The 25,292-nt window shown below is 41.3% G+C and overlaps 1 protein-coding gene across 3 annotated transcripts; it reads right to left on the bottom strand.

Annotated features, from left to right (window-relative positions):
• Positions 1 to 1,551: 1,551 nt before the first annotated feature.
• On the bottom strand, positions 1,552 to 17,596 carry kctd1 (potassium channel tetramerization domain containing 1). Of its 3 annotated transcripts, XM_021322929.2 has the most exons (6): positions 17,578 to 17,596; positions 16,901 to 16,972; positions 6,949 to 7,127; positions 6,030 to 6,174; positions 4,986 to 5,291; positions 1,552 to 2,701 (listed from the first exon to the last, which is right to left on the bottom strand). In XM_021322929.2, exons 2-6 carry the CDS (start codon positions 16,907 to 16,909, stop codon positions 2,540 to 2,542), a joined length of 801 nt encoding a protein of 266 aa, XP_021178604.2. In that variant the 5' UTR covers positions 16,910 to 16,972; positions 17,578 to 17,596; the 3' UTR covers positions 1,552 to 2,539. The 3 variants fall into 3 exon arrangements, with proteins under 3 accessions (XP_021178604.2, XP_012730841.2, XP_021178593.2); XM_012875387.3 differs by lacking the exon at positions 17,578 to 17,596 and having other exon boundaries at positions 16,901 to 17,313; XM_021322918.2 differs by lacking the exons at positions 16,901 to 16,972; positions 17,578 to 17,596 and adding an exon at positions 7,939 to 8,861.
• Positions 17,597 to 25,292: the final 7,696 nt, after the last annotated feature.

Genomic DNA, 25,292 nt, shown 5'->3' on the forward strand with positions numbered 1-25,292 from the left:
TCGACCAAGGACCTCACCAAGTTCTGTGGATCTGTCGGCCTCCCTCCCTTACCCCTGCCTGTCCTTGGAACAATCTTGCCCATGGGTGTCAAACTCCAGTCCTTGAGGGATCGGTGTCCTGCAAGTTTTATGTGTTCCTGATCCAACACATCCAAGTCAAACAATCAGGCCATTAGCAAGACTCTGAAGAACTTGACTGCACACTGAGGAGCCAATTCAGCCATTGAATTGAAGAGAATCTAATCTTACCAAAAATAAATGGCTAGAATTCAAATATTTGTCTAAATTAGGTCTAATTTTAATAATATTGAATATTTCATACACTATAAGCTATAATCTACCTTAAACCCTAACTTTTTTCAGAATGATTTGAACATTTCTGCATTTTTTTGAATTTAAAACTTTTTTTCTCTCTTTTTTCCCCCTAGTGTCCTGTCTAGCAATGTGGCTATAAGAATTGATGTCTTAATGCCAAATAGAGCTCGACAGATTTTACTCTCGCAAGTGGAGCAATCAGCTTTCGCCATAGTGCTCCGCTTGATTTATGCATGTAAATAGTTTTATTGTGATTCCTGCGGGGAGAATTTCAAATTATGTGGACACTACAATGGGAAAGTAGGAGAGTAAAGGAAGAACAAGAAGACAGAGAAAAAAAGAAAGATTTAAAGAAAGAATTTAAAACATTTTAGGTTTAAATTCTTTGCTGACATTGGCTAAACAGGGAGAGGCTGTGACAAAACCAAACCTGCCAAGGAGGGCTGGGACCCCTTTCTTGACTGTTCACAGTTTCGGTTTTCCCTGCAGTTCTAAACGGGATAAAGTGTTTAAGGAAAATGAATTAATGGATGTTATGTGGTAGAAGATGTTAATATGTACAAATGTTTTCCCGGCATTCAGTACGAAATCAAAAGTTTAATAGATAGCAGGTGATGATTTGAATTGTAAATTTAAACAATTTTACTAAAAATCATGCTCAAATCAATGTTTACTCTACATAGTTTCATTGATCTCATCTGATTGATTGCAAACGATTATTAAAGCAAATACATTGTAACTTTTTTATGGATAACCCTGTCTCCTAGCCACGGTTGTACCTATGGGTTTATAGCAGTCAGCTCTAAAGGAAATCTGTGGCAAAGAGGCCTAAAAGGAAGACATATAGCATAAACTGCAGATAGTCAAAGAAAGTGGAGATTCTGCCAAAAGGGACGGAGACAAGGCGACAGTGCTCTGTGTGGGATTTCACTTTGGATTTTGGCCCTGCAGGAATATGTGGAAACACAACTGACAGTGCTTGCGTGGAGAAGTCGACTCTATTCAGTATAACTAAGTAAAAAGTGCCCAGCGCTGCCATTGATGCACCAGCATAACTCCTCCGAGGTACCATATTGCCCCGATACTTTGCTTTACCTCTCTGATTGAATAAAGCTAAAGCCTACCTTCATATAAACGATTTTACTACTTACGTCATTCAAAGAGGTCCAATAGATGTAAGGGAAATTTAACTAAGGCGTTCCCTCCTAGTAAAAAAAAAACAGCAAACAGACAATATTACAATTTTAGCTGAGATTTATTTCACATTTTTTTCCCCGCTACATTCCTCTTAAATCTAATTAGCGTAGTTGTTTCAGTAATCTTAGAAATACTTTATATCCAACTTCATATCAATAATGTGCTACAAATACAAGTCATCTCAGTTTGGATAGTACAATAAGCTTTTAATCTGTTCAGTCATGTCTGAGGCAAGAAACTTGCTTTAAAAAGATTCAATGTAAAAAACACTAAGACATACAATGAAAATTTACAGATTGTGACTGAGAAAAAAAAAAAAAAAAGATTCCAATGAAACAAGTCTAAAGTATCACGCGGAATAATGGTGGTTCATACTACCCTGCGAGGCAAATGGTGTGACAATAATGTACAAAAATAATTATTTTCACTGCGTTTGTATTGTCCTTGATGGCTAATTTCATTGACACGACTTCACTGGATTATCTGTACATGTCAGTTGTGAAAAAGATGCTTTATTGACCCTAGAGGCTGATAAAATCTGAAAGATTCTGCTCTTTCAGCAGCAAAAAAGTCTTGGAGGGGAAAAAAATTTTGTATTATGCTAGTGAGACAACATAAACACTCACTGACGACAAGCTATGCAACACACCACTTCAGCAATAAAACTTTTAATTTATATGAGTAAGTTAGAAATCAAATGTTTTGACCTAATGTAGGCTCCAAGTTTTAAAACAAACTTTGTTTGGGGATCCAGCATAATATATAAATACTTTTTTGAACTTGTGTATGGGGAACTAGACAATCACAAATGTCTTTGCAATCTCAAAGTTATCAAATGCCTCGTATCTTTGTATGGCAAAAAATCTCCTGTAGCACTTCATTTTTATTCTCTATGTGGTTCTCAAGTGTTAAGAAAACAGAAACATCAACAAGGAAATGAAGAAAAACAAGAGTCCAGAGAGCTCTGCAGCGCCAGTTGTTTGGCTGCCACAGAAAAGTCTAGCACCTCCTGCTGCCCTGGAGGTCTCTAGTCCAGCTGCTCTTGCTTTATCCTGTTTGAATTGGGTCCTCGCTGACTTGTCCTCCTCAGTTCCCTCCTCAGGACATACTCGCTGAATTGGGATGAGTCCACGCCTCCGCCGCAGGAGCCAGCAATCTCGAAGCCGCGCTGCTGGAGACGCTCCAGAACCTGTGGAGGACGTAGAAGGGCCACGATGTTAGAGGCAAGTGAAAAAAAAAAAAAACATTTTAAAATGCTAAAACGTGGCTGTGATCTTTAACCTTTCGTTACCTGCGTGACACTAAAAAAAAAAAAAAAAAATTATTTCTTCCAGCTATAACGCCAGCTCTACCACTGGAATTAGCTTTGGGTCTAAGTTGTGGCGACGTTCGGCTCGTGATGGGAACTGGGGTGAGACTTTCACAAGACTTCACCAAACAAAGAGCTTCTCATATTGCCTTCTCCCTCTCCTTCATTGTTTTCTTGTGTATATGTGTGTTTCTCCCATGGTGTGTGTGTGTGTTGGTGTTTCTGATCTAGCAGCCTTGCAGACATCTACAGACGTGTCCGGGGGGGCTGTAGGATCACATTCCATCGAAGAGGCCCCAGGGAGCAGGGAGGCTTTCTCTCCGCCACTTGGCTCAGTGTGGGCTGCCGAGCTAAACCTCCCCCTCCCCAGTCCTGCCCCAGGCCCAAGCCTCCGCCAAAACTACAAAGGTCCCCCTACTGCTGGCAGCTCTCTCCGCTCCCCTTCCTTCTCCCAGCCTCCCACCCCCCCCCCCGCTCCCCTCCGCCTCCCTGCCTCCATTAGCCGCAGATACAGCATTCACCGCCGGCGTGCTTTAATAACCAAACAGGATTATGGGCCCTGCCTGGGGACAACCTGCCAGGGAGCGTGCTCACTCTCTTGCTTGCTCTCCACTACTCACACACTTCAGAGCCGGGTTTTTGTTTGTGTGTTTTTGGAAAGGAGGTAGAGATTTCACTTCCTCAGATGGAGACGCGGTCCAAAATCTTCGCTAAAACGCCTCCCTTCCATCAGTTATTGATGCAGATTTGAGGACATCGCCATCAATGAATCAGTGGAATGTCAATAAATAATCACAAAAGTGATTTATTGCCAAAATCGGACTGGTTTTATCAGTGGAGCTTGAGATTCTAAGGTTTATATACATATTAATATATTCTGGTTTAGTCTTGTAAGTGAGATCCTGAGACTTATAAAACTATTCAATCCCTAAATGACACAACAACGTATCTTATCAGATCGAGGTAAGTACCAAAGGTAGAGGTAATTCGTTTTGGGTACCTCGTGAACAAACGTTCGACTCAGTTTATCTCAACTTTACATAATAACCCCTATGCCTTTTACATATTTACCACAAACACGAGAAAAAAAAATACTTATTTTGAGTATCTCTAGTAATAATTTCCATTCACATTTGTTTCTGAACCAGCTCTCATGAAAATGGGCCTTTAAAGGTCTGTGCATGCCTTCCATGTTTGCATATCTGTAAGGGTCTTTGTTGGTCTGAGTGATAAAAATTTCATAGTCTTCCCAAATCTACAAGTGTGCATCTAGGCTCGGGCCGTCGGCGCTGCAAGCAAGCCGACTGAGGCCAGGAAAGCAGAAGCAGTAGGTGTGGACATAGGTTCAGTTTGTATTTGCGTTTTTTGCCTGCAACTCAGGAGTAACAGTTGGAAAAAGGCGAGGAGGTAGCAACGCTTTCTTGACTGGTAAACAGCAGATCTTCAAGCTCAGACACCATTCCCTCCCATTTTCTTACTTCTTCACAGAGTCAGGTTTATTCTGATAATTTTGTGTGCGCCAACGGTTACAGCATCACATTTAAAGTCATCCCTAAATTTGCAAAAATCTCTTTCTCAGTAAAGTCTGAGCTGTCAGTCAGTTGCCTTTGGACATCACTGTCTGTTTTCATCAAGGTACTTGCCATATTGTACCACTGAGCTATCAGTAACTCGCCTCCCACAGTATTGATCAAGCAGTAACCATCTTTTAATAATCTGGTAGGCACCTCTACTGCCTGCTTCAAGGAAGAGCCAGAGCTGCTACTGGGATTAAAGTAAAACTTTCCAACCACCGGCTTGGGAGGCTGAGCCACAATTAATATTCTAGTCAGATAACGGGGAAGTAAGGATTGTGGTAGATGTACAGCGATGACTCGATAAATTGATCCTTTGATGAACTCATCAAAGAGCCCATTTTTCTGCAAGGCATCTTATGATTTGGTAAGATTAAAAAAAAAAAGATAAGAGTCTGCAAGATTTCTCAACAGTAGATGAAACGATGTGGAATGAAGAGATCATCACCTCAGTTCTCAGGACATAGATCTAAAATGCAAAAAAATATCTCCATACAAGTTGCTTTTTTTTTTTATCTAGGTGTTGGGTCTTGGATATAAAACTAAAAATCGCTCCCAGTCAAAGATATTAAAACACATGGTCTGGTTACCTGGACAGAGTTGAGGTGACAGTAGCCATTCAATGGGAAGCGTATGACATGCGTGGAGTCATGGTTCCATCCGGCGTTGACCGAGTTGCACATGACATCCCCGATTTCTGGGAAAACATCCTCAATCAGGGCCTTGTCGCCGCTGAGGGTGATCCTCTCGCCCAGATCGGGTGCCACGCGCACAACTAGGCACTCGCAGGGCCGGGAGACCCGACCCAGCTCCTGGTCCTGGCGCCAGCGCTCCAACTCGGCAAGCATGGGCTGGAGCTGGAAGTACCGGGCCTCCTCATACAACAGGCTGTAGTCCTGAGGAAAACCGGTTAGAGGGCGGTCAGGATAAATATATACTGTAGAACACTACTAGCTAAAAATGACAAAATAACAAAAAAAAAAAAAAAGAAGCAGTCTGAAAGAGAAACTTTTCTTCTCCCGCTGTGGCCCTTTTCACATGCTTTTTTTTTTTAAAAGCCTACCAAATGTGAAAATGACCTCCATGTGAACTTGAGCCTTTGCTTATTTTAACTGGCATACTTTCCACTGATTGAGCGGCGCTTTGGACAGTCTATCAGATTATGTGCTTATTTGTTTTCTCCCAGGGCAAGTTTAGTAATTACTGAGCAAATGACACATATGAGTAAAAAGAAGGAATGCCAATGTGTCACATACAGTGAGGCAGTCGGCGTCGATGGACACTTGGCAGACGGACATGTTTAGAGCTGCAGAAATACTCTGACATGGGAGCCTGTGCACTAGTTTACCTGCATGAGAACCCACCGATTTCCTGAATAAAAACACGCATGTAACCAATAACAAGAAGAGACTCAGTTCTACTCCTTGACGTGGAAATAAATCAGCTTTTTTTTTTTGGAGTAGATCCTTGGGCAGACGTTCTGCATCTAACATTGCAGTCGTTTCCAGCAGCTCGGGTAGTATCGGGGACCGAAGGCGTTCGGTGGCCTGACCATGCATTGTGCGCGCTAAGTTGCAGGTGTGCTGACTGGCTGATGGGACTTTGCAGTTTCCTTAGAACGGACATGCACTCACTTTGAAGTCGTCTGGAATGAGGAGCTTGGACGTCCTGAGGAAGTTGAGAATGTAGCGGAACATGTGTCCATCCCTATCAATGAAGTAGTGCTGCTTGAGGCTGTCCAGGACTATGGGCTCTGTGCCATCAAAGAGACGACCGATTCTGCACAGAGGGAGGAGGAGGGCGAGGAGGGGGGGGGGGGGGGGGTGGAATGGAAGGAGAGAAGCAAAATTGTTCTTACTTTCCCTTTAAAAGCAAAGATTCATAGACTTACTTAACACATATACTTGAACAATATAGAATGGATCTTTTCCAGACAAAAAGAAGAAGAGATATTAAAAGCAGAGGTGGTCTGGAGAGGTCAGAGCCAGCTGGTGCTGGGCTGCCTGAGGCAGGGCGCCAGTCACCCTCAGGCCTGGTCTCGCAGCGACAGCGTGGCCTCCCGGCCTCCAGATGGCTCCATGGCCTTTGGCCCTTTTGCTGCTGCGGTGACATCTGTCAGAATAACCAAGTTGCTTTTGTCTGCGATCGGCGGCCGCAGCTCGCCGCCCCCTGCGAACTGTTTACCTCTCAAGCAACTCTAGACTGTGGGTGTGAGAAGTGAGAAGACGTGCTGCGTTTTGCACCTGAGTGATTAAAAGCCCAATGACACCACATATTTCGTACGTCACAACCTCTTCCGAGCGCCTCCGCGAGACGCACGCGTGATCTGAGGAGTTGTGACACTTGATTGTCACATAATGACATTAAACATTAAAGAAGCTGACATTAAACTTGGAGACAATTACGGCACTGCCAAACACATTTTGGCTTGAATAGACCACGCACTATTAACGTTTTACGCCTTAAAAAAAAACAACAACCTCTGCATGCTTAGTACCTTTAAGCTGCAAAACTTTGCCTTCATTTTAGGTTTGGATAAAGAGGGAGACTCACCGGGATTCGGGAAATTTGGTCAGGGTGGCCAGACTGCTGGTGTACATGTGGCCGCCTACGTCAATGTGCACAGGGGCGTTGGACTTGGTGAGTTGTGCAGGTGTGGGGATGCCCTGGTTACTCAAGGGAGACACTGGTGACCGGGTGATCATGGGTCTGGACATGCTGGAGCGATTATCCTGAAGGAAGCATAATAATAAAAAATAAAAAAAACAGAAAAACAGAAAAACAATAAGAGGCTGAAATTCACTTTATCAAAAAATACATATATATATATTAAAAAATCTGCTGCAATTTAAAAGCAAGCTGTGGCATTACATTAGTTCTCCACACTCCAGAGCCTAGGAGTGAAAAATAGACTTTTTTTTTGTCACTGCAGGATACAGAAGCCTGACCTTGACCTGAATGTTGCCACTATCTTACAAGCATCTTCTCCTGTGGGCAATAATCTCCAAAAGCAAATTAATTTGAGGCATCAATCTCTCTCTCTCTTTCTCTCTCTCTCTCCCACCCTCTCTCTCTCTCTTCTCTCTCTCTCATTGAAGCAATAGAGCAATAATGACTCCCGATCTGAATGCCATAATAGGATTTTGGGGGACAACATTTTTTTTTTTTCACTTTAACCTACAAACACCATTAAGCAGACACCTGCTCTTAAGGTCTCAGAGAAATAGTAACCACAACACTTTTTCAGTCATAAAACAGTTTCCGGCAATGAGCAAAAAACGGAAAATATATGAAAAAAATAAATAGCTTTAACAGTCGAGTGAAGTTGGCTTACGTAGGGTTAAGAGCGGACAACATCAGGTTTGAAAGATACGTTCAAAGAAATAGATTCAAGACGTGCGCAGTTTATAATAAACGACAAAAAAAAAAAAAAAAAAAAAAGAACGTTTCCGGAGCTTTCAGGAGCGGTGAAGCGCCTATCACTTTCTTATGCAGTAAAAAAAAAAGTTTTTTTTCTTTTTTTTTGTCCTTTCTTGTTTTTACCTGTGCGGGCATCACTGTGGTTGGGGAGGAAGTCACCGAGTGGTCATTCTGCTTGAGAGACGCTGCAGGGACAGGCTCTCCTCTGACAGCGAACATCAAGGAGGGCTCCCTGCACTCCGCCGCTCGCATCGGCAGCCGCTTGAGCGAAGCGTGCACCGTCTCGTCCACGGAACTGATTGGACGCGGTCGCTTCTTCGCCTTCTGATGCGTCAGATCCATGATATCCGTTTCGTCCATTACTTGCACTACTAATGTAAACGTTCAGAAGATCGGCTTTTCTTTTTTCTTCCTTTTTTTCCCCCCGCTCTCTCTCTTTCTCTATTTTTCTCTCTCTCTCTCTCTCTTCTCGCAACTCACCTGCTAAAAATGTGCGGAGGGGAAAAAGGCGTGAAAAGCGGCAGACCGGGAGGGAGAGCGGCGGCGCCGTGCCTGTCACACGGAGCGGCTTCTTTGCAGTGGCTGGGAGAAGTCAAAGCCCCCGACAACATTAGCATTGTAGCGCCTGCGGCTCTTTTTGGGCTGTCGCTGTTTCGGTGGCAGGTATGCGCGTCGCATTTTTTTTAGAACAGAACTAACGCTGCCTGCCGGAGCGGGATCATGCGCTCACGGGGAGTCCGGGTCCACGGTCACATCTGGACCTAACGCAGCTGGCCTTTGCCCTATTTGGAGCGTTGTTCGTGCCCCCCCCTCCCCTCACGCCGCTGCCCCATTGTTCAGCAGCTGTTTTCGTGCTGTAGCAGCAGCAGCAGCAGCAGCAGGTCAAAGCTTCAGTCAAGATAACAATCCCTCAACGTGACAGAACCAATGGAGGATGTGCACAAAGATGTCCTGCAATGACCATCAGCCTCAATACTATAACGCTCCTGATTTTTTCCAGTAACTATATGTGGTGTAGATATGATTCATCTAGATGATTGGACTGCATGTTCTAGAGAAGAATTCACTTCTTTTTAATTATTATTTTTTTTTTTTAAAGGCAGGGGCGGTTACTGTTTAAATGCGGCCCTGGGCGCAATGGCGCCACCAAGAGGGTGCCATGGTGTCAATGGTCATCCTTAAGAAAAATGTACTTACAAATAAAGAATAAAGTATAAAAACACAACCCAATAGCGTACACTGAAATAAACTGGTCTGATTACTATATATATTTTATCAAAAAGTTGAATATAGATAACTAATATGGATAAATCTTCATCATTACAGTTATCATACCCTTCTTAGAATTGATCAGCAGAGTGTTGCCTGTTTGCAGTTGTATTTTGATGATTTATCTTTGGTGATGAGCTCGAAGTTTGTGAGGCTGGAAGGCCTCCTTGCCACGGACCTAAACTTTAGCTCCTACTAAAGATTCTCTATCAAAATAAACTCAAGCTATTCCACTCCAAAATCATAAAATTTCTTCCAGTCAGAAGAACTGGTTTGAAAATAAACTAGTCTGTCTTTCTGTGTGTTTTTTTAAAGTAAATAATAGCTCTTGGAAAACTATTCTTGTAAGGGACAGCCTAAGTGGGTGTTTTTTGTTTAAATCATAGACACTTCATGTGCTTCATTCAGCCAGTGATCAGTGTGTACATAACAGAACTTAAAGACATTTAGGCCTAACTGAGTTTCTGGTACATCTGAGCAGCTATTAGCCAGCAAAGTGCTGGCTCCAGGTGTTGCTACAGTAACTGCTGGAACCAAAAATAAACCCACATTTTCCATGCATATTTTAAACATTCCTATTTACCTAAAATTACTTCTTTGCTTTAGAAATTCTGACTTGGAAATGGTTGCAGATAACGACGTGTAGTTCTGTCTTTAAATATATGGTGTCTTGTATGAGTTTTCATGCCCCTGGAACCTTTTCAGAGTTTGTAAAAACATACAAACTTCAGAGTATATCAATGGGATTTTGTGTGACAGACCAACACAAACTATAATTTATGAAGGTGGAGTTGAAGAAAAAGTGATTGATAAGAATCTGAAAAGTGAGGCATGCATATGCTTTCAGACCCCTTGAATCAATACTGTACCTTTCGCTCCAGGTACTGCAATTCTATGAAGGTAAATGTTTTCACAGCTTTAAATATCTAGGGATTTAAATGTTTGCTCATTCAGTTTTCCAAAAAAGCTTGAGGTTCATCAGACCTAATGGAAATCTATCCATCTATACACATTTGTTTGTGTGGTTAAAAGTGTCTAATTAGATGCTTGCAATTGGCTGATCTGGATTGATCACTTATTTTTAAAGTTATATGAGTCAGTAACATTTTGGAACCAATCAACAAATAGCCAAAAATGTGAATTAAAATCATGATAGACTCATTTTGGCTCTAAACTGCATCCCAATTGTTTCAGGATTGTTATAGCGAACGTTAACTTCAGTGTTCATGATAGCAGCAACAGATTAGGGGATATCCTGGTGTGGTTGCATAATTTGCACTTATTTAAGCAGCTATCAAAGTATCTTTGTTTATCCAAACTTTTCACCCAGCAAGCCTAGTAATGTGGTTGTGTCATCAGTCACTTTTTGGCAAACACTCATATCCGTCGAGGCATCCTCTAAGTTTTTATGAAAACAATCTGTCTATCTGTCTGTCTGTCAGTCTGTCTGTCTGTCTGTGTAATACTGCCATCAGCTGGGCTGGAGTGCTTGCATTATTGTTAGTGGAATCAAAATACTAAGAGACGCAATGAAATGTGATTTAAGTATTATTACCTGTTATTTATAGTTCTTATAGTCCTCCTACAGAGCAGTCTAATAAGGATTGCTAATAAGGACCAGAGCAGTCTAATCAGGCTGGCTAACAGCTAAAATAAATGTATGTTACTGTTTATTACTGAATCTGGATAGTATTTGATTATCACAATGTAAAGTCAGACTGGTCAAGCCAGATAATTTTCAATTGTATTGAAATAGTTTTTTTGTCTTTTTTTTAAGTTCTTAATACAGTTGTTGTTGTTTTTTTGACTGCTTAGAATGAAATAACATGAGAAGACATTTGAACAATATTTTTGAGAGCAATAAAATCCCCATTGTGGCAGCATTTGTGTCTTCAACTCAAAAAAAATATCTTTACTCAATCAGTTAAAAGGAGTATAATTCGGGTCTTTTCACACATAAACTAAAGGTTTCAGAAATCTCAGATCGTTTCAAATAACCTCTGTTCATTATAGAATAATCCTGTTCAAGTTTGACCAGCATATGTTTTTTTTAGATTTTGAACATGAGATGATATTTTTTAAAATGAATTTTCCACAAACCCCACCCTGATCAGAGCCTAATGCTCTTGCATTGCTTTTCCCTGTGCCAAACACAAGGAGGAGCCAAATGTCTAGTGACCGGACTTGTAAATAGGAAATTAAAAGCTTGCAAGTGACAGAACTTTATTTTTATTCTTCCTTTTTTTGACAGCATTGCTGCCCTTCGATGGTGAGGCACCCTGAGCAGTGTGCCTTATTGCCCATACAAAACCCCATGTATGTTTTTTAGAGAAACGTTTGTGCACAAATACACATTTTATTGCACCGTTGACACTAGATTACACCCCTTAAAAAACAAAACAGTCATCTGCCATTAACCACAGACAAGACAAACCTAAAATCTTATAATTCTTTTTCTTTCTAACATTTCTCTGAAATGAAGGGCTACAGGAAGAATGCAGCAGTGTGAGAAGAAATCCTCCAATCAAACACCAGTATTGCAAAAACGATCCCAGTAATGATATCACACTGCATAAAACCAAACCACGGCACGTCCAACTGCAGTTAAAACAACTTTTCCAGCCTTCTCTTGGCTGTTTTTTCCACTCGTCTTTACAGAAAACGCAGGGAATCCGCAATTTTTAATAATATTCAGATTAAAATTAATTAGTTCAACCACTGGCCTTAAAACATCCACATCCCTCCCTCTCATTGGCAGTGTGGGTTTCACACCTAGCTACCCAATTAGCAATTAAGCTTGCCTTTGAGTGTAGGCTTCCAATGTGGTGTGTGATCCTCGTTTGATTTGCATGCCACTTGTGCACGCGCTGATAAGCGCAGGCAGCAGCCATACATAGTTTTAAAATTCAACTCCAGAATCCCTCGCAGAAGGCAAGGGGGCCTGCGGGGCAGAAAGAGAGAGAAATCACATGGCTGCTCTTCAAAAGGGGACCTGTGTAAGGCAGCCGGCAAAGTGCGTGGGATCACACTCAGAATGCAGGTAATTTGTTCCCTGACTAATTTGTGGAGATGGTGGAGTGTGTGCGCGCGGAAGTGAGTGTGTGCCTGTGGAGAGTAAGTTCTGAAAACAGCTCGGTGGAATTGGATTTCCTCAAAGCCTTGTCATCGCAAAGGTGGATTGAGTGTAAAATCTGTGAGGCATTATGGAAAATTGCAGGGGAGAAAGAGGAGGCAGTGAAAAAGAACTGGCGGTTGGGTGGGTGTCAGGTGGGGGTTGAGGAAACGAGTTCCTATATATCACCAAAACAGCTGAACATAGTGTAAAGCAACATGTAGCGGACGTTTTCAGGGCAAAATGCCTGCATAGCAATTGTCTCAGGTACAGACTAAACCCAAGAACAGTTCAAAGGTCCGAAAGGTTATCAGAATCCATAACTGGATCAAATATCAGCCATCAGCTGGTATGCACAGAGGTCAACAGCCATAGTAGCACTTTCCCCCCACTGTACTAATTTACACTCAGGAATGAGGCGACTGATGATTGTCTTGTTAATGAAAATCACATTTGCTGCACCATAAAATACGCAAACTCTAAACAGATATTTAGAGTTTGCAAAATAAGTATGCTCAAGAGCAGGGACTGCTGCAAATGTGATGACTCAAAGCAATCTAATGGGTGCTAAGAACATCTGACATTGTCTTCTGACATTGTGACAATCGTAACCCATGTCCTTGGTACGACTGTGTGTATTGGCCGTTAAAGCGCTGATTGCAGCTGCAGTCCAGAACTTGCAGATATCCCCCTAACTCACGAAGAGTTTTTCCTTCCACTCAACTTTCCATTATTGTGTTTGAATACAGCACTGAGTGAAAGGCCAGCTTCTTTATTGATGACCTTTGTGGCTTACCTTCTTTATTGACTGTTCAAATGACTGCTGGACAACTGCTCTAAGGGTCATAATGTACCATTTCTAAATTAAAAATCTTGTTTTTTTTTATGGCTGATTGGATATTCTAATTTTCTGAGAAACTCTTTTATGGGGTTTTCACTACCTGCGAGGCACAATCATCTAAATTGATAGATTTAAACTCCTATAAATTAAAATGCTTGAAATATATCACTGTTTGCATAATGAATCGACATAACTTTTTGAATTGAATTAGATGAATTGATAAACGCGTCCCTGGGATTTTCGTGTATCAAGATCCACCTTTTATATTCAGATGAAACTAGTAACAAACATGGCAGCTGTTCAGTGACTGCAGAACGATACTGCATATCCAGAGTCCTCAAACAGCTTTTCAGAAGCTGCATGAGTAGCAAATGAACTTTTCAGTTGTTTGTCCAACAATGCGGTTCGTCTCTCTTTTTGACATATCGCCCAAAACATAATTAGCATTTCAGAACAGAGCATTAACATTCAGTTTGAGGCACGGCAGACCAGTATTTACATAATCTGGATGGGCTGTCTCTGCTCTGTTGCCTGTAGCTATCTGCTTAAAATGTCCACGCACACACTCGCAGCTTACACACTTTGGGCTCACTTTTTCGTCAGAGCCTGTTGAAAATAACAGGTAGCATAGAGCCATATCCACATGGCCTGGGGAGATTTTGAGGCTTGGTTTACTGGTCACTTTGGACAAGTGACAGCAGGGCAGTGATAGCACATATATATACACAAGAGGTTTCCTCTGTGATGGCATTTCAAATCAAGTTCTTGGGGGTGTTAAATGTTTGTGTCGCAATGTTTTGCTCCTAAATTATATGTTGCATGCGGCCGGTGTGAAAATAGACGTATACTAAAAGTATCAATAGATTTCTGCAAGAAAATATTGCGGACCACAAATGCTCACATGCTCTTTGACATCAAAGCACTTATTGTAAAAATTAGAACTGCGATCGTGAAATAATCAAATTTAACTGCAGCAAAGTTGTATATCTGCACATCTGAATGACTCGTGTGACTGCCCTGAAAGTGATTCAAAAAAAAGGATTTACTCTACTTGGGTTTTCTTACAGCTACTTTTTTACTTCACAATCTTTATTGGTGCATCTACAGCTGTGCCACAGGATGACATCACAGACAAGGAAGTCCAATCAGTGCTGCAGGCTGTTGCAGACTGTGGCGCAGACCAAACTGACCCGGGGCGCAGGAGTGACAGAGATACAATGCCGGCCAGAGGGTTACATACATTCATCATAAGCATAAACATTCACATCAGCTTATGGCATTAAACAATTCATTTGGATCTGTATTTTTTTATGTTTACTAAGGTTAAAAAGATACAACCCTAATGATTTTGAAAGATAGTAACTTTATAAACAGGTTTGAATGTATCTTGGATTTTCTACACTCCATGGAGACATCCTAATTATAAGATAAAATATATGGACACAAACCCAATAATAGTAGGATAAATGTCCATTAGCAATCTGATCCTTGATTATGAGAATTTATAGCCACCAACAAGCCTCTGGCATAATTCTGGCTAGATAGTGGAAACCCCCCTACTCATCAGAACTAGTAGAGCTCCTTTAACTTGGCATGTTTCCTGTTTTGGACCCGGTTTTTAAGCATATTTCACCAATTTCTAAAAGGGGTAAGGTTGGGTAAATTCTTGCAGCATAAACTTGGCCAGCTTTATCCATTCCAAAACCAGTTTTGACGTGTGTTGGGGATAATCTTCTTGCAGGAACACCTAGTTGTGTTCAAGTTTGAACGAGCTATTGCCGTTGTTGGAAAAGTTGGAGGTTACCCTGCTTTCATTAATCCCTTCACTTATGGAGATTGGTAGTATAGCTGTCACCGATACAGACCCCTCAGCATGATGCTGCCACCACAATTGGTAGAGTTCTTAAGTTTGAAAGCCTCACCCTGATGCCTCCATGCATTTCTTATTCCAAATAGCTCAATATTCAGATTTTAAATCATTCTAAACGAAGATGTAAGGTAAGTGGACTGAACTTATGTAGCGTTTTTCCAGTCATACTGACCACTCAAAGCACTTTACACTATAGCCACATTAACCCAATCACACACACATTCATACACTGATACGCAAATCGGTAGGCAACTTGGGGTTAAGTGCCTTTCCTGGGGGCACATCGACATGTGACAGGAAGAAGCTTGAATTGAACCCATAACCCTTCCAATTGCAAGATGACTACTCAAGTACAGTCGCCGCAGTTCACTCAAAGTCTACACTTGGATTTTGTGACGGGATGTCTTCTTTGTAAAAGCATCAAAATTGGTAAATTCCTGTGGCGTAGTTTGGAAATGATCCTGGCGGCCGAGGGATCAGCTGATCATGCAGATTGTTACAACCTCCACCAACTTAAATTTAGTTTAGTAACATGGACGTTCCTTGACTGAGAAGATGATGAAAAACTTCACAGTAAATACATAGATTATTAATGGCTAATAAAACGTTTTTTCTGAATAAGTTGTTTTAAATGAGCTAAAATCAGCTAAACTATGGCTTTACTTGTCTAGCCTTTGACCTTCCACCACTGTAAGGATTAGTTTTACAGGTAAGAGAATATAATTTTCACTAAATTCACCTAAAAAATCTGAGCTACTCCTTTTAACATTCTGGAATAATATCCCCCCAAACCCCTGACCTCCACTCTGTTGAAAAGGTTTGTTCTAGTCCTAAAAGCCAGTTCTCTGTCAGGAAACTAAACAACATAAATGGCCTCTATGAACTCTAAAAAGAAGATGGGTTAAATATCTGCCCATAGTTAATTCCAAAAACTTTGTGAATGTCTATGGAAGTCATGATTGCAATACAACTTTCGCAAACTTTAAAAAAGCACTGTATGGGTATGAAATGGATACCCACGATGTATACATGTGAACATTTGACTAAACTTAAAAATGAGTGCGATAATGGGCAATAAGTGTGTCTGGTGGCATATGGTATGTGAGGTAGGATTCTGTAGTGTAATTTCATTTGGATTTAAATTACATTGAAATCGTCATGATTTCTGCTCTGCTGTCAAAATTTTGTTCATGACATATAATCTTTTTAAGAGCAAGCCTTATAGTTAAGTGTTCGCTTATTGAACATGTATATGTATTTCCAACAGCATTTTAAAGCAAAGCGCAAAGTGTATATTGTGCCACTCAATCATATTTGCTGAAAACCTTGGAGCTGATTACGCACGTCAAAAAAAGCCAACCCGGAAAAATAAAATCAGAAACAACTCTCATATTTGCCCCTTTTCCACATGAATACATATCTCTTAACACAGCTATCGCTTTTATATTAAAAGACGATTCGCAAATTCCGCATTGACGTTGGTATCCAGTCATACAGAATAAGAAATACGCCTGCGGCGAAATTACTCCACAATGGCGTCTTTCATTCCACGATCTGGGGCAGTCAGGAAATGGAAATGTTTCACGGCGGGAGAAAAACAAACTAAGTTCAAACGTCGTTTTGTAAAGGACAAAAAACTGCGTTTAACTTAGTTGGGAGCAACTTGTATACAAGCAGCAGTGACAAGAAGGACGGAGGGGATGTTTTCCGGGGCTGAGACGCGCCAGGAGCGAATCCACGCGCCGGATTAGAAACGGGACGTTTTCGCGCGACGAGATCCCACCGACAACCGTTTGTTGCTTTAGTTGTTGCTGTCATGCGAATAAACCCGTCACCCTCCAACCACGGAACAATAGCCAGGAAGTGGTTAAATATTTCTTAAGCACTAGTGCGGCTCGAATCGCTTGGCACATGCGTAAAAGCTGCTGCGCCTCGATGTCCCAGTCCACCCAGCCTCGGAAATAACAGCAAACAGAAATAAATCTTCGCTTACCTGAAACATGAAGTGGTTTTTGTGAACCTTTTATCCCCCTTCTCCGATTTGGCCTGAGATCTGCCTCTCCTCCTACACCAGCGAGAAATGCAATAGCTTGACTAAGGTAGACAGAACAAAATACAGAGAATACTTGCTCCAGGCTCCCGAAACCCCTCAAGGCAAAGATCAGGATACAATTAGCTCATGTCTCTGCCCCAGTCTAAGCCAACATGCAGAATAAAACTGCGAACAAATGGAGAAGATCACGGCAACGGTGCCTCAGTCTTTCTTGAGTTTATGTTCTTATAAATCATATAAATACATATTTTTTTCCCTGTATTTACAACACCCTCACCCCCCCTGCCTCCAACTTCCCTATTGCCTCCTCCCTGCAGAGAAGCTGATTTTAATCGTTATGATTAGTTTTGATGTAACGCTCCCTTGGGCGATTTCTACAAATGGATGGAGTGTTTCTTTGCCAGAAAGGAAAAGCAGGAGATGACGATAATTATATAGATTGTTGGTGGAGTACTTTGATTCCCACCCCTTCCCCCCACTTCTTCTCTCAAACATCAAACCTATCTACTTTGCTCCTTTCCCCCCCACTCTGTGCCATATAGCAGCATCAGACAACTTGTTGATTAGTCCAGCATCAGCATATTAAATTAATGGAATGTGGTTAATGGAAATCTTACTCCCCCATAAGCCTCTCCTGAGCAATCTTTTCAGCCGCTTTCCTCCTTCTGGACAGCCTCCAGATGACGTAGTTGTATAAATAAGTACTTGCAGCTTGCCTTGCCTCAATCAAGTCTGAATCAGTGCCTGGGGGTGATGTGCGAGCTCATTTCAAATGTTCAACCATGCATGATTTCAGGAAGATTGAGGCACTTCTGAGGCTTTTTTAGAATTACTCCGGGGATGGACACATTAAAGGAATCGCATGTTTAAAACCGTCCTTAAGTCAACAGGGATAATTATTCTGTCTGACCTGCTGAGAGTGCTATGTTTTGTGCACATCTGGTCAAAGGATGGACTGTTTTTACATTCTAGTTGTTCCAATGCCATGCACTGTGGATCAAAGCTAAAACTCCTCTTACGCCCCCTACTGTTCAGAGCATCAACCTTTGTTTCCTCTCCTTTTGAGACCCACAATATCACGTACATACACTATGTCTTGCAAAAGTTTCCATACACCGTAAACTTGTTTTTGTTTCTGCCACATTACAAAAAAAAAAAAAAATAATCTTCTTTGCCTTTTGATGGCATGTTATGCAATAGACCGACACAACGTAGGGTGTAACCTTGGATCTAAACATAATCTCATACATGGGCTTTCAAAATTAATCACAAAAAAAAAAAGAACTGAAACGTATGATATGTGCCTCTTTTCGGCTGCCGCAATTAAATAAAATCCTGTGTAACCAATGTGCTAAAATTTGACCTTTATGACACAGTGACAAGGAGAAAAGCCATTGTAGAATGAAAGCCAGACTAAGTCCCGTTTAAAGTTTGACACCGGCCATGTAGCGGTCACAGCAAACATGTGGAAGAAGGTGTTTTCTTATCTACGTACAAAAAAAACTGTGTGGTGGAAAACTAAACCCTGAACACACCGTCCTCACCATCAATCATGTTGGAGGAAAGTATCGTGCTGTGGGGATGTTCATCATAAGAGGCAGGAAAACTGGTCAGAGTTGATGGGAAGATGGATGGAGCTAAATATTTAACGTACAGTCGGAGCCAAAAATCAATTGGTGGGGATGGAAGTATTTTCATGTATTACAATAGCCTGATGATAGTCCTGACGTAACTCTTAAAAATGTTTGGCATGACTGGAACATTTATGTTCTCAGACTTTCTTCATCTATTGCTATTTTGCAGCAACAATGTACAAAAAAAAAGGTAAAAACATAAAATTATTTTAGTTCCTTATTGTGCAAAGCTGATACTGACACGCCCCATACTGACTTGTGGCCACAATCACAGCAAATGGAGGTTGAGTCTGTAGAGCTATATACAAATGCAGACACCAATTCAATTTTTTTTCTTTATGAAATAAATTTTTATTCCATGGTTGAATTACACTCTACTTACTGTTGATCTATCCCATGGAATGCATTAAAGTTCAGGTCAATGCGTATGCAAGGCTCTGTGAACATCCCTGAAACATTAGTCTGAAATATGGAGGAAGAATCCCATGAAAAAGATTTAAAAACATCCTAGCGAGACAAATATGTATAGACACATTTTACATTTGACTGTTCATCCAAGTAGAGAACTGAAAGTGTTGATTGTGAAGTTCAAAAAGCGGGAAAGATTGCTTTAAATACATCAGATTGGTAGATCAAAGCCAAAAAAAAAAAGAAAAATATTTTGTGCAGATCAATTAAATTATCTGATCCAGACATCCTAACTTTTATCACTTTAAACAAGCAGACTACACAGCAAAATAAACAAAAGACACAAGTGTCACTGGGCTGTACTTGCAGCCCAATGGCACATTATTTCACCATTAGCATGATTAAATGTGCTTAACTAAAACCACCTGTGGCTTTAAAATCCCAGACGCTATCCATTTTAGATCCAAACGGAACCCAAACCTAATAAAACTCTTATATTCATCAGATGTTCCTGAACTAACGAATGAAGAAGGTAGTCAATGCAGATTGCTGCTATTGTTACAAAAGTCGCTGTGAAAGCAGTGTTTAACTTCAATTAGAGCTAACTCATAACAACTACAATATGCAAGCGGCGGACGGTGGAATGTTTTCTCTTTTCTTTGGTGGTCACATTATCCAGATTAGTTGCAGATGTACGTTTTGCTGAAACAGACATCGCCTGACCTGAATGACATCATCTGGTTATAAATACTTACGCTTGGAGAGGGAAAAGACGAAGCCTGGAAAACTCACTCTGCCTGCTGAAATTTTGAGAAACCGCCTCCAGCAATGTCTCAGAGAAGAAGCAGTGAATCAAATCTGGGCTGATAACTCCTTATGTTACAGTTTATGGTGGCACTCAGGTTTGTAGAGGAGGTAATACTTTCTACTTTGAATGAGGAAAAAGAATGAGATATTAAACTCACAGGAGCAAAACACAACTTTTCCCGGTCAAAATCTGAAATACTCTAGATCCAAACCTGGCTTGGGTCATCTTAAGATCAACTTGATTTATCTTATTCTAACTCTTATACTCTTGTAGCTAAACTATTGTGCAACAAGTTTGTTAAGACAGTTTTTTATTTCTGCAAAGTGGTCTCTTTATCGATAATTGTCTGGGATTATTCAAAGTCTTTGTGTTTCTCTTTGATCTTTGGACAGATCTTTCCTAATTTTTCTGTGCATTTCTTGTGCTTGCCATTGACTGTCATGCAGTGCATGCTTGAATGAGTAACAATTGTAAATCTACAGCTGATGAGTGATATTTGAAAGTAATGTCTTTAAGAAACATTTTCAGCAAACAGCTGACAGAGTATGGACACATCATCATTCACTTACTCCACCCTTTTTAAACCACTAACAGCTTTTGGGAATAACCATGACCTTGCTAAAGTGTAACTTTTACGCAAACTATTATCTAAATTTCTTTAGATTCTGTTCATGAAAGGGGAATAAATTGCATATTTATGTCAGGCTAGTACAATTAATCTAGATGGTAAATGTAAAAACTGCTTAATTATTAAATTGTTCATTTGGGGGGTCTGCAGCGGTTCCTCCCTTGTGTTTAGGGGCTCTGCTTAGGCCTAAATCAATGTAAGTGGCTCAAAAAAACAAGAAAATTGCAGTGAAAAAAAGCAAAAATGCTTCCAATATCCAAAAAAGGAAAAAAAAGAAAAATACATTAAAAAGGCTTTCACAAAGTCTGAAGAAATTCTGCTCACTGTACTTCACATTTTCCTTGTTTTCAGGGTGATTTAACACCAATGTGTATGTGGTCTCCAGTTTAAGCTGGATTTATTCTTCATAAAAACAAATGCTTTATTCCAAACATGTTTTTTTCCCCTTAATGCTATTTTGTTTAGTATCTAAATGGCTAAACTGTGTCTACAGTGTAGCTTGGAACCATTTCTGTTTGAGAGTCAGTGTAAGGTAAAGATGGTGGTTTGGCCTCAGACCCTGTTAGTAACTGCTGCTCTACACTCGCCACACCCCTCTGATGGCCTGTGGTTGTGTAAGGGAGTGGGATGGATAAAGGGAAAGTGCTGAAGCTGTTCCAGATCCTGACTCACTCTGCCCTGCAGGCTTGCACAGTTATAGGCCAGAATTGTTTGTCAAATATTATCGTTGGCACAATTTTTTTTTTGCTTTTGAGAGTGTATTTCAGCTCTTGCTATGTAGTCGGTATCATAGTCTTGGAGGATTTACCAGTAATGGTGGTGGGGGTATGAGAGCTCGGATTTTTTTTTTTATTGAATTAGGTGAGGCGATGACATGAAATGAGGCTTGATGGTCTTTTCTAAAAGCATCCATTGTGGAATCTCTGATTTAAAGTTCCTTACATCAGTATTTACACCTCTGGTCACATTTTGTCTCACTACGTCCACAAACTTCTGTACAATTTGTGTGAGGGACTTCATCAAATTTGTGCACGATTATAAAGTAGAGGGAAACGGATAAAGCTTTTCAAAAATTTTTGCAGTAAAAATCTGAAAAGTCTTGTATTTACAGAATATTCAACAACTTTCAGCCCATTCTTTGTAGAAGATAGATATTACTCCTGGATCCTGCGCCTAGGAGGATGGGCCTCCATGGCCTTAAAAACAGCAGTGCACCAACTGCAGGTTGCTCAAGTGCGAGCCGCCAGAATTAACATAAACTCCTGGATAGGTGTCCAAACATTTTCAGAAAGAACTGAGTGAAGGTCTGGTTGCCGCCGATTTAATCCTACTTGCTATTGCGATAACTCGGATAACTGAGAATTTGCACAGGCATCCTGGATAAGGGTTTCTTTGGTCTTTTTGTTTCTCTGCTCTGTCTTCTCAACCCTCCAGTCAGTCGTGACAGACCTCCCTTCACACTGAGCCTGGTTCTGCTGGAGGTTTCTTTCTGTTAAAGGGGAGATTTCCTCCCCACTGTCGCTAGGTGCATGCCCAGTAAAATCAACGACACAAAGCAGGTTGACTATCCACTGTGGCTGCGTGATCTTTCAGGAGGAGTAAATGCTGCAAGTTAATGTTGGGACGCAATCTACTGGGTTTCCTTCGATAGGAAACTTTTCAACCAATCTGTCTGCATGATTTGATGGAATTGACTTTGTAAAGTGCCCTGAGATGACATGTGTTGTGAAGTGGCACCATATAAATAAAATAGAATTGAATTGAACAGAACGAGTTTTTGCTGCAGTTACAGATGTGACCCAGGGCACGTCTCTACCGGCTTTCCACACCTAGAGTCTGAAACTCCTTTGCAAATTAGCTCAAGCTCAGTCGGATTGGATAGAAGGAGTCGTTAAAGAACAAAGTAACATTCCATTGTAGCTCCAGCTTAATGCTTGCGATTGTTTTCCTGCTGCTTCTCCCCAATCTTTTGTGGCATCTAACAGATTTTCCTCCAGGATTTCCCTGTAAGTAGCTCCATCAATTTTCCCATTTACTCTTCCCAGCTGCGCGGTCCTTGCTGAACAAAAGCATCCCCATAGCATCTAGCTGCCACCACCATGTTTCATAGTGGTGATCGTGTGCCCGACATGATGTGGAAAGTTCATTTTCTGCCACACAAAGCAGTTTGCATGAAGGCCAAGCAGTTCAGTTTGTGCCTAATCTCACCAGAGCATCTTTCACATGTTTGCTGTGTCCTCTACGTGGCTTGTGGCAAACATTAAAAGACACTTCTTATGATTTTCTGTTAACAATGGAATTGTTTGTCCCTCTTCCCTTTAGGGTAGAAGTAATAGTTTTCCTGTGTACAGATTCTCCCACCTGAGCTGTTGATATCTGCTCTTATCATGGGCCTTGTGGCAGCTCAACGGCCTCCTTGCATTGCATGTCATTTAAAGGGACCCGGTCACACACTATGACCTTACAAATTTCCACCCCAGTGGCACACTCTGGTTAAATACAATCGCTTTCTAATTAAATCATCATGGCCTGTTGGCTTCTTATATTTTATTTCTGTGTTTTACACTCTGTTTCTTCACTATTTATAAGTAAATGAGGTGCATTTGTGCATATTTACCATGAAAAGACCACGGGATGGGAGGTATGACATTTCGTAAACAAGAAGCAATGGAGATGAGCGAGTCAGTAACCTTAGCCCTGTAGACCAGGTTGGTCCTGGACCACGGCGAGCCTTCACTTCACTGCGAGGTCTACCGGCTCTCACAGTGGCTCTTTCAGTTATCACCATCTTGCTTTTTGATAGTTCTGCGGTACAGCTGTTGGTACTGCTGGCATAGCGATGGAGCCTGGTGCAAAGTTCTTTTCAGGCTCAAAAAGTACAAGTAAATACTATCAGGACGAATGCTTGGTGTATATTTTTTATTTGAAGGTGCTATATTTTTTTAGTTTTTTTTATGGTCAGAAAACATGACTAGGCCCCTTTAAGGTAGTTGCAAGTGTCCCGGTACGTTTGCCATTCTCTCAGTCTCTTTCCATTTTCGAATGACCGATCAAACTATGCTCTGTGAGATGCTCCAAACCTGAGATGTTTCATTGCCTAACTTTGCTTAAACTTTATCCCTGACCTGTCTGGTGAGTTCCTTTGTCCTTTTTGTTGCTTTTTAAAACTAATTCGGTGACTTCTGAGGGTAGCTGGTTGTACAGAAACAGGCAATTATTACAAATGTAAGTAACTTTAATATTTGTCCTTAGATCATTTTGAAAACCGTGCATCATTTTCCCGTCTGCCTCATAATTGTGCAATACTTTGTATTGGTCTGTCACATTAGATCCAAATAAAACACGTCGAAACCTGTTGCTGCAAGGCAACAATATGAGAAAAAAAAAATTCAAGGAGGATTAATACTTATGCAAGGTACTGGTTCTTTCAGGCTGTTCTTATACTGCACATAGAGTCTCTGCTGTTGGAATTGCTTCACCGCACTATTTGGCCAAAATTTAAGATTTAACCTTGACATGAACGAATAGTTCTTTAAAAAGTCAGATTACCTGTTCTATGACTAGTCTGGCCCATTTGCTGGGTCAGTTTCAGCCCCAAATGGAACCATCCCACCCACAGTGGACAGAGGAGTCAGTGACACTTCTATGAGGGGAGCAGAGACAAGAGAAGGTGAGTGGGTGGGGTGGGGTGAGGGGGGGGGGGGTTGATTGGGTAATGCTGGGAGGCTCTAATAAAATGTAATCCTATTATATGGCTCCCACTAGAGGGCAACAATAATAAAGGTTTCCCTAATAACATGAGCAGACCAAACCCAAATGGAAAACAGCTCCTCAGGTCAAGTCCCACACTTGTACATATATCCTCTCATTAACCCAATTGCTTTTGGGCCACATTACACCGACAGGCCTTTGAGATTTAGCCGCTATGGCGAGGCAAGAGTTAAGTCAAACAAATGTGTTTCATCAAACTGCAGTTTGGGCTGCTCTGCATAAAGGAATTGAAGGGGGGGGGGGGAGGACGGGGAGGAGTGAGGGAATGTGTGCGGGTGGGAAGTTGTGAAGCAGAGCCTCGAGGAAACCAATCAGAACTTCTCCACCCTCCCTCTGCGAGTCAAAACCGCCGGGGTCTCAGGTGGATGTTGCGCGAGCTAATACCTCCCAAACTTGATTGTTTGTGCTGGAGTAATCAGAGTTTTGCAAATTAGAGTTTTGGAAATGATAGTCCAATCATTGGTGAGGGTAATCACAATATGGTACACCACAAACTGCAAATAACATGATAGGACGTGATAACTTGGTAACCCCCCCCCCCCCCCACACCCACACACACACACACACACACACACACACTGACCAAAAATGGTTATGGATTTTAATTCTAGATTTTTTCTGTGATGGAGGTGAAATCAAGCATGTTTTTGTCTGTGGGGTCATGAGAGCCGCTCATTCACAAGACGACTCGATTTGTGGATTTTCTTCCACCTTTTCGCTGGAAATGGATAAAATTACAAACTCATATTTTTCCGCAACACCATAACACAATGAACGACTTACTCCTCTTCCGAGCTTCCCCACATAGAGGCAGAATAATATTTATCATAACTGACAAAGTGAAAATATCAATCATTTTCTCAAGACAGCTCAAGTTATTAAGTGAGCCAGTGTAATAGTATTACAAAACCCAGAATAACAAAGTTATTTATCTCCTGCTCTCTTTGCATGAGTGTGCGTACGTGTATGTGGAGTTGTGTGTGTGTGTGTGTGTGTTTATGTGTCTGACAGCATCAGACGGAGAGAGTGTCGCATGCCTTCCTGTTCCTGTACCACCCTCCAACCCCTGAGCCGCAGACTCAA

This window comes from Fundulus heteroclitus, chromosome 6, assembly GCF_011125445.2.
Source record: "Fundulus heteroclitus isolate FHET01 chromosome 6, MU-UCD_Fhet_4.1, whole genome shotgun sequence".
NCBI classification, from domain to species: Eukaryota; Metazoa; Chordata; class Actinopteri; order Cyprinodontiformes; family Fundulidae; genus Fundulus; species Fundulus heteroclitus.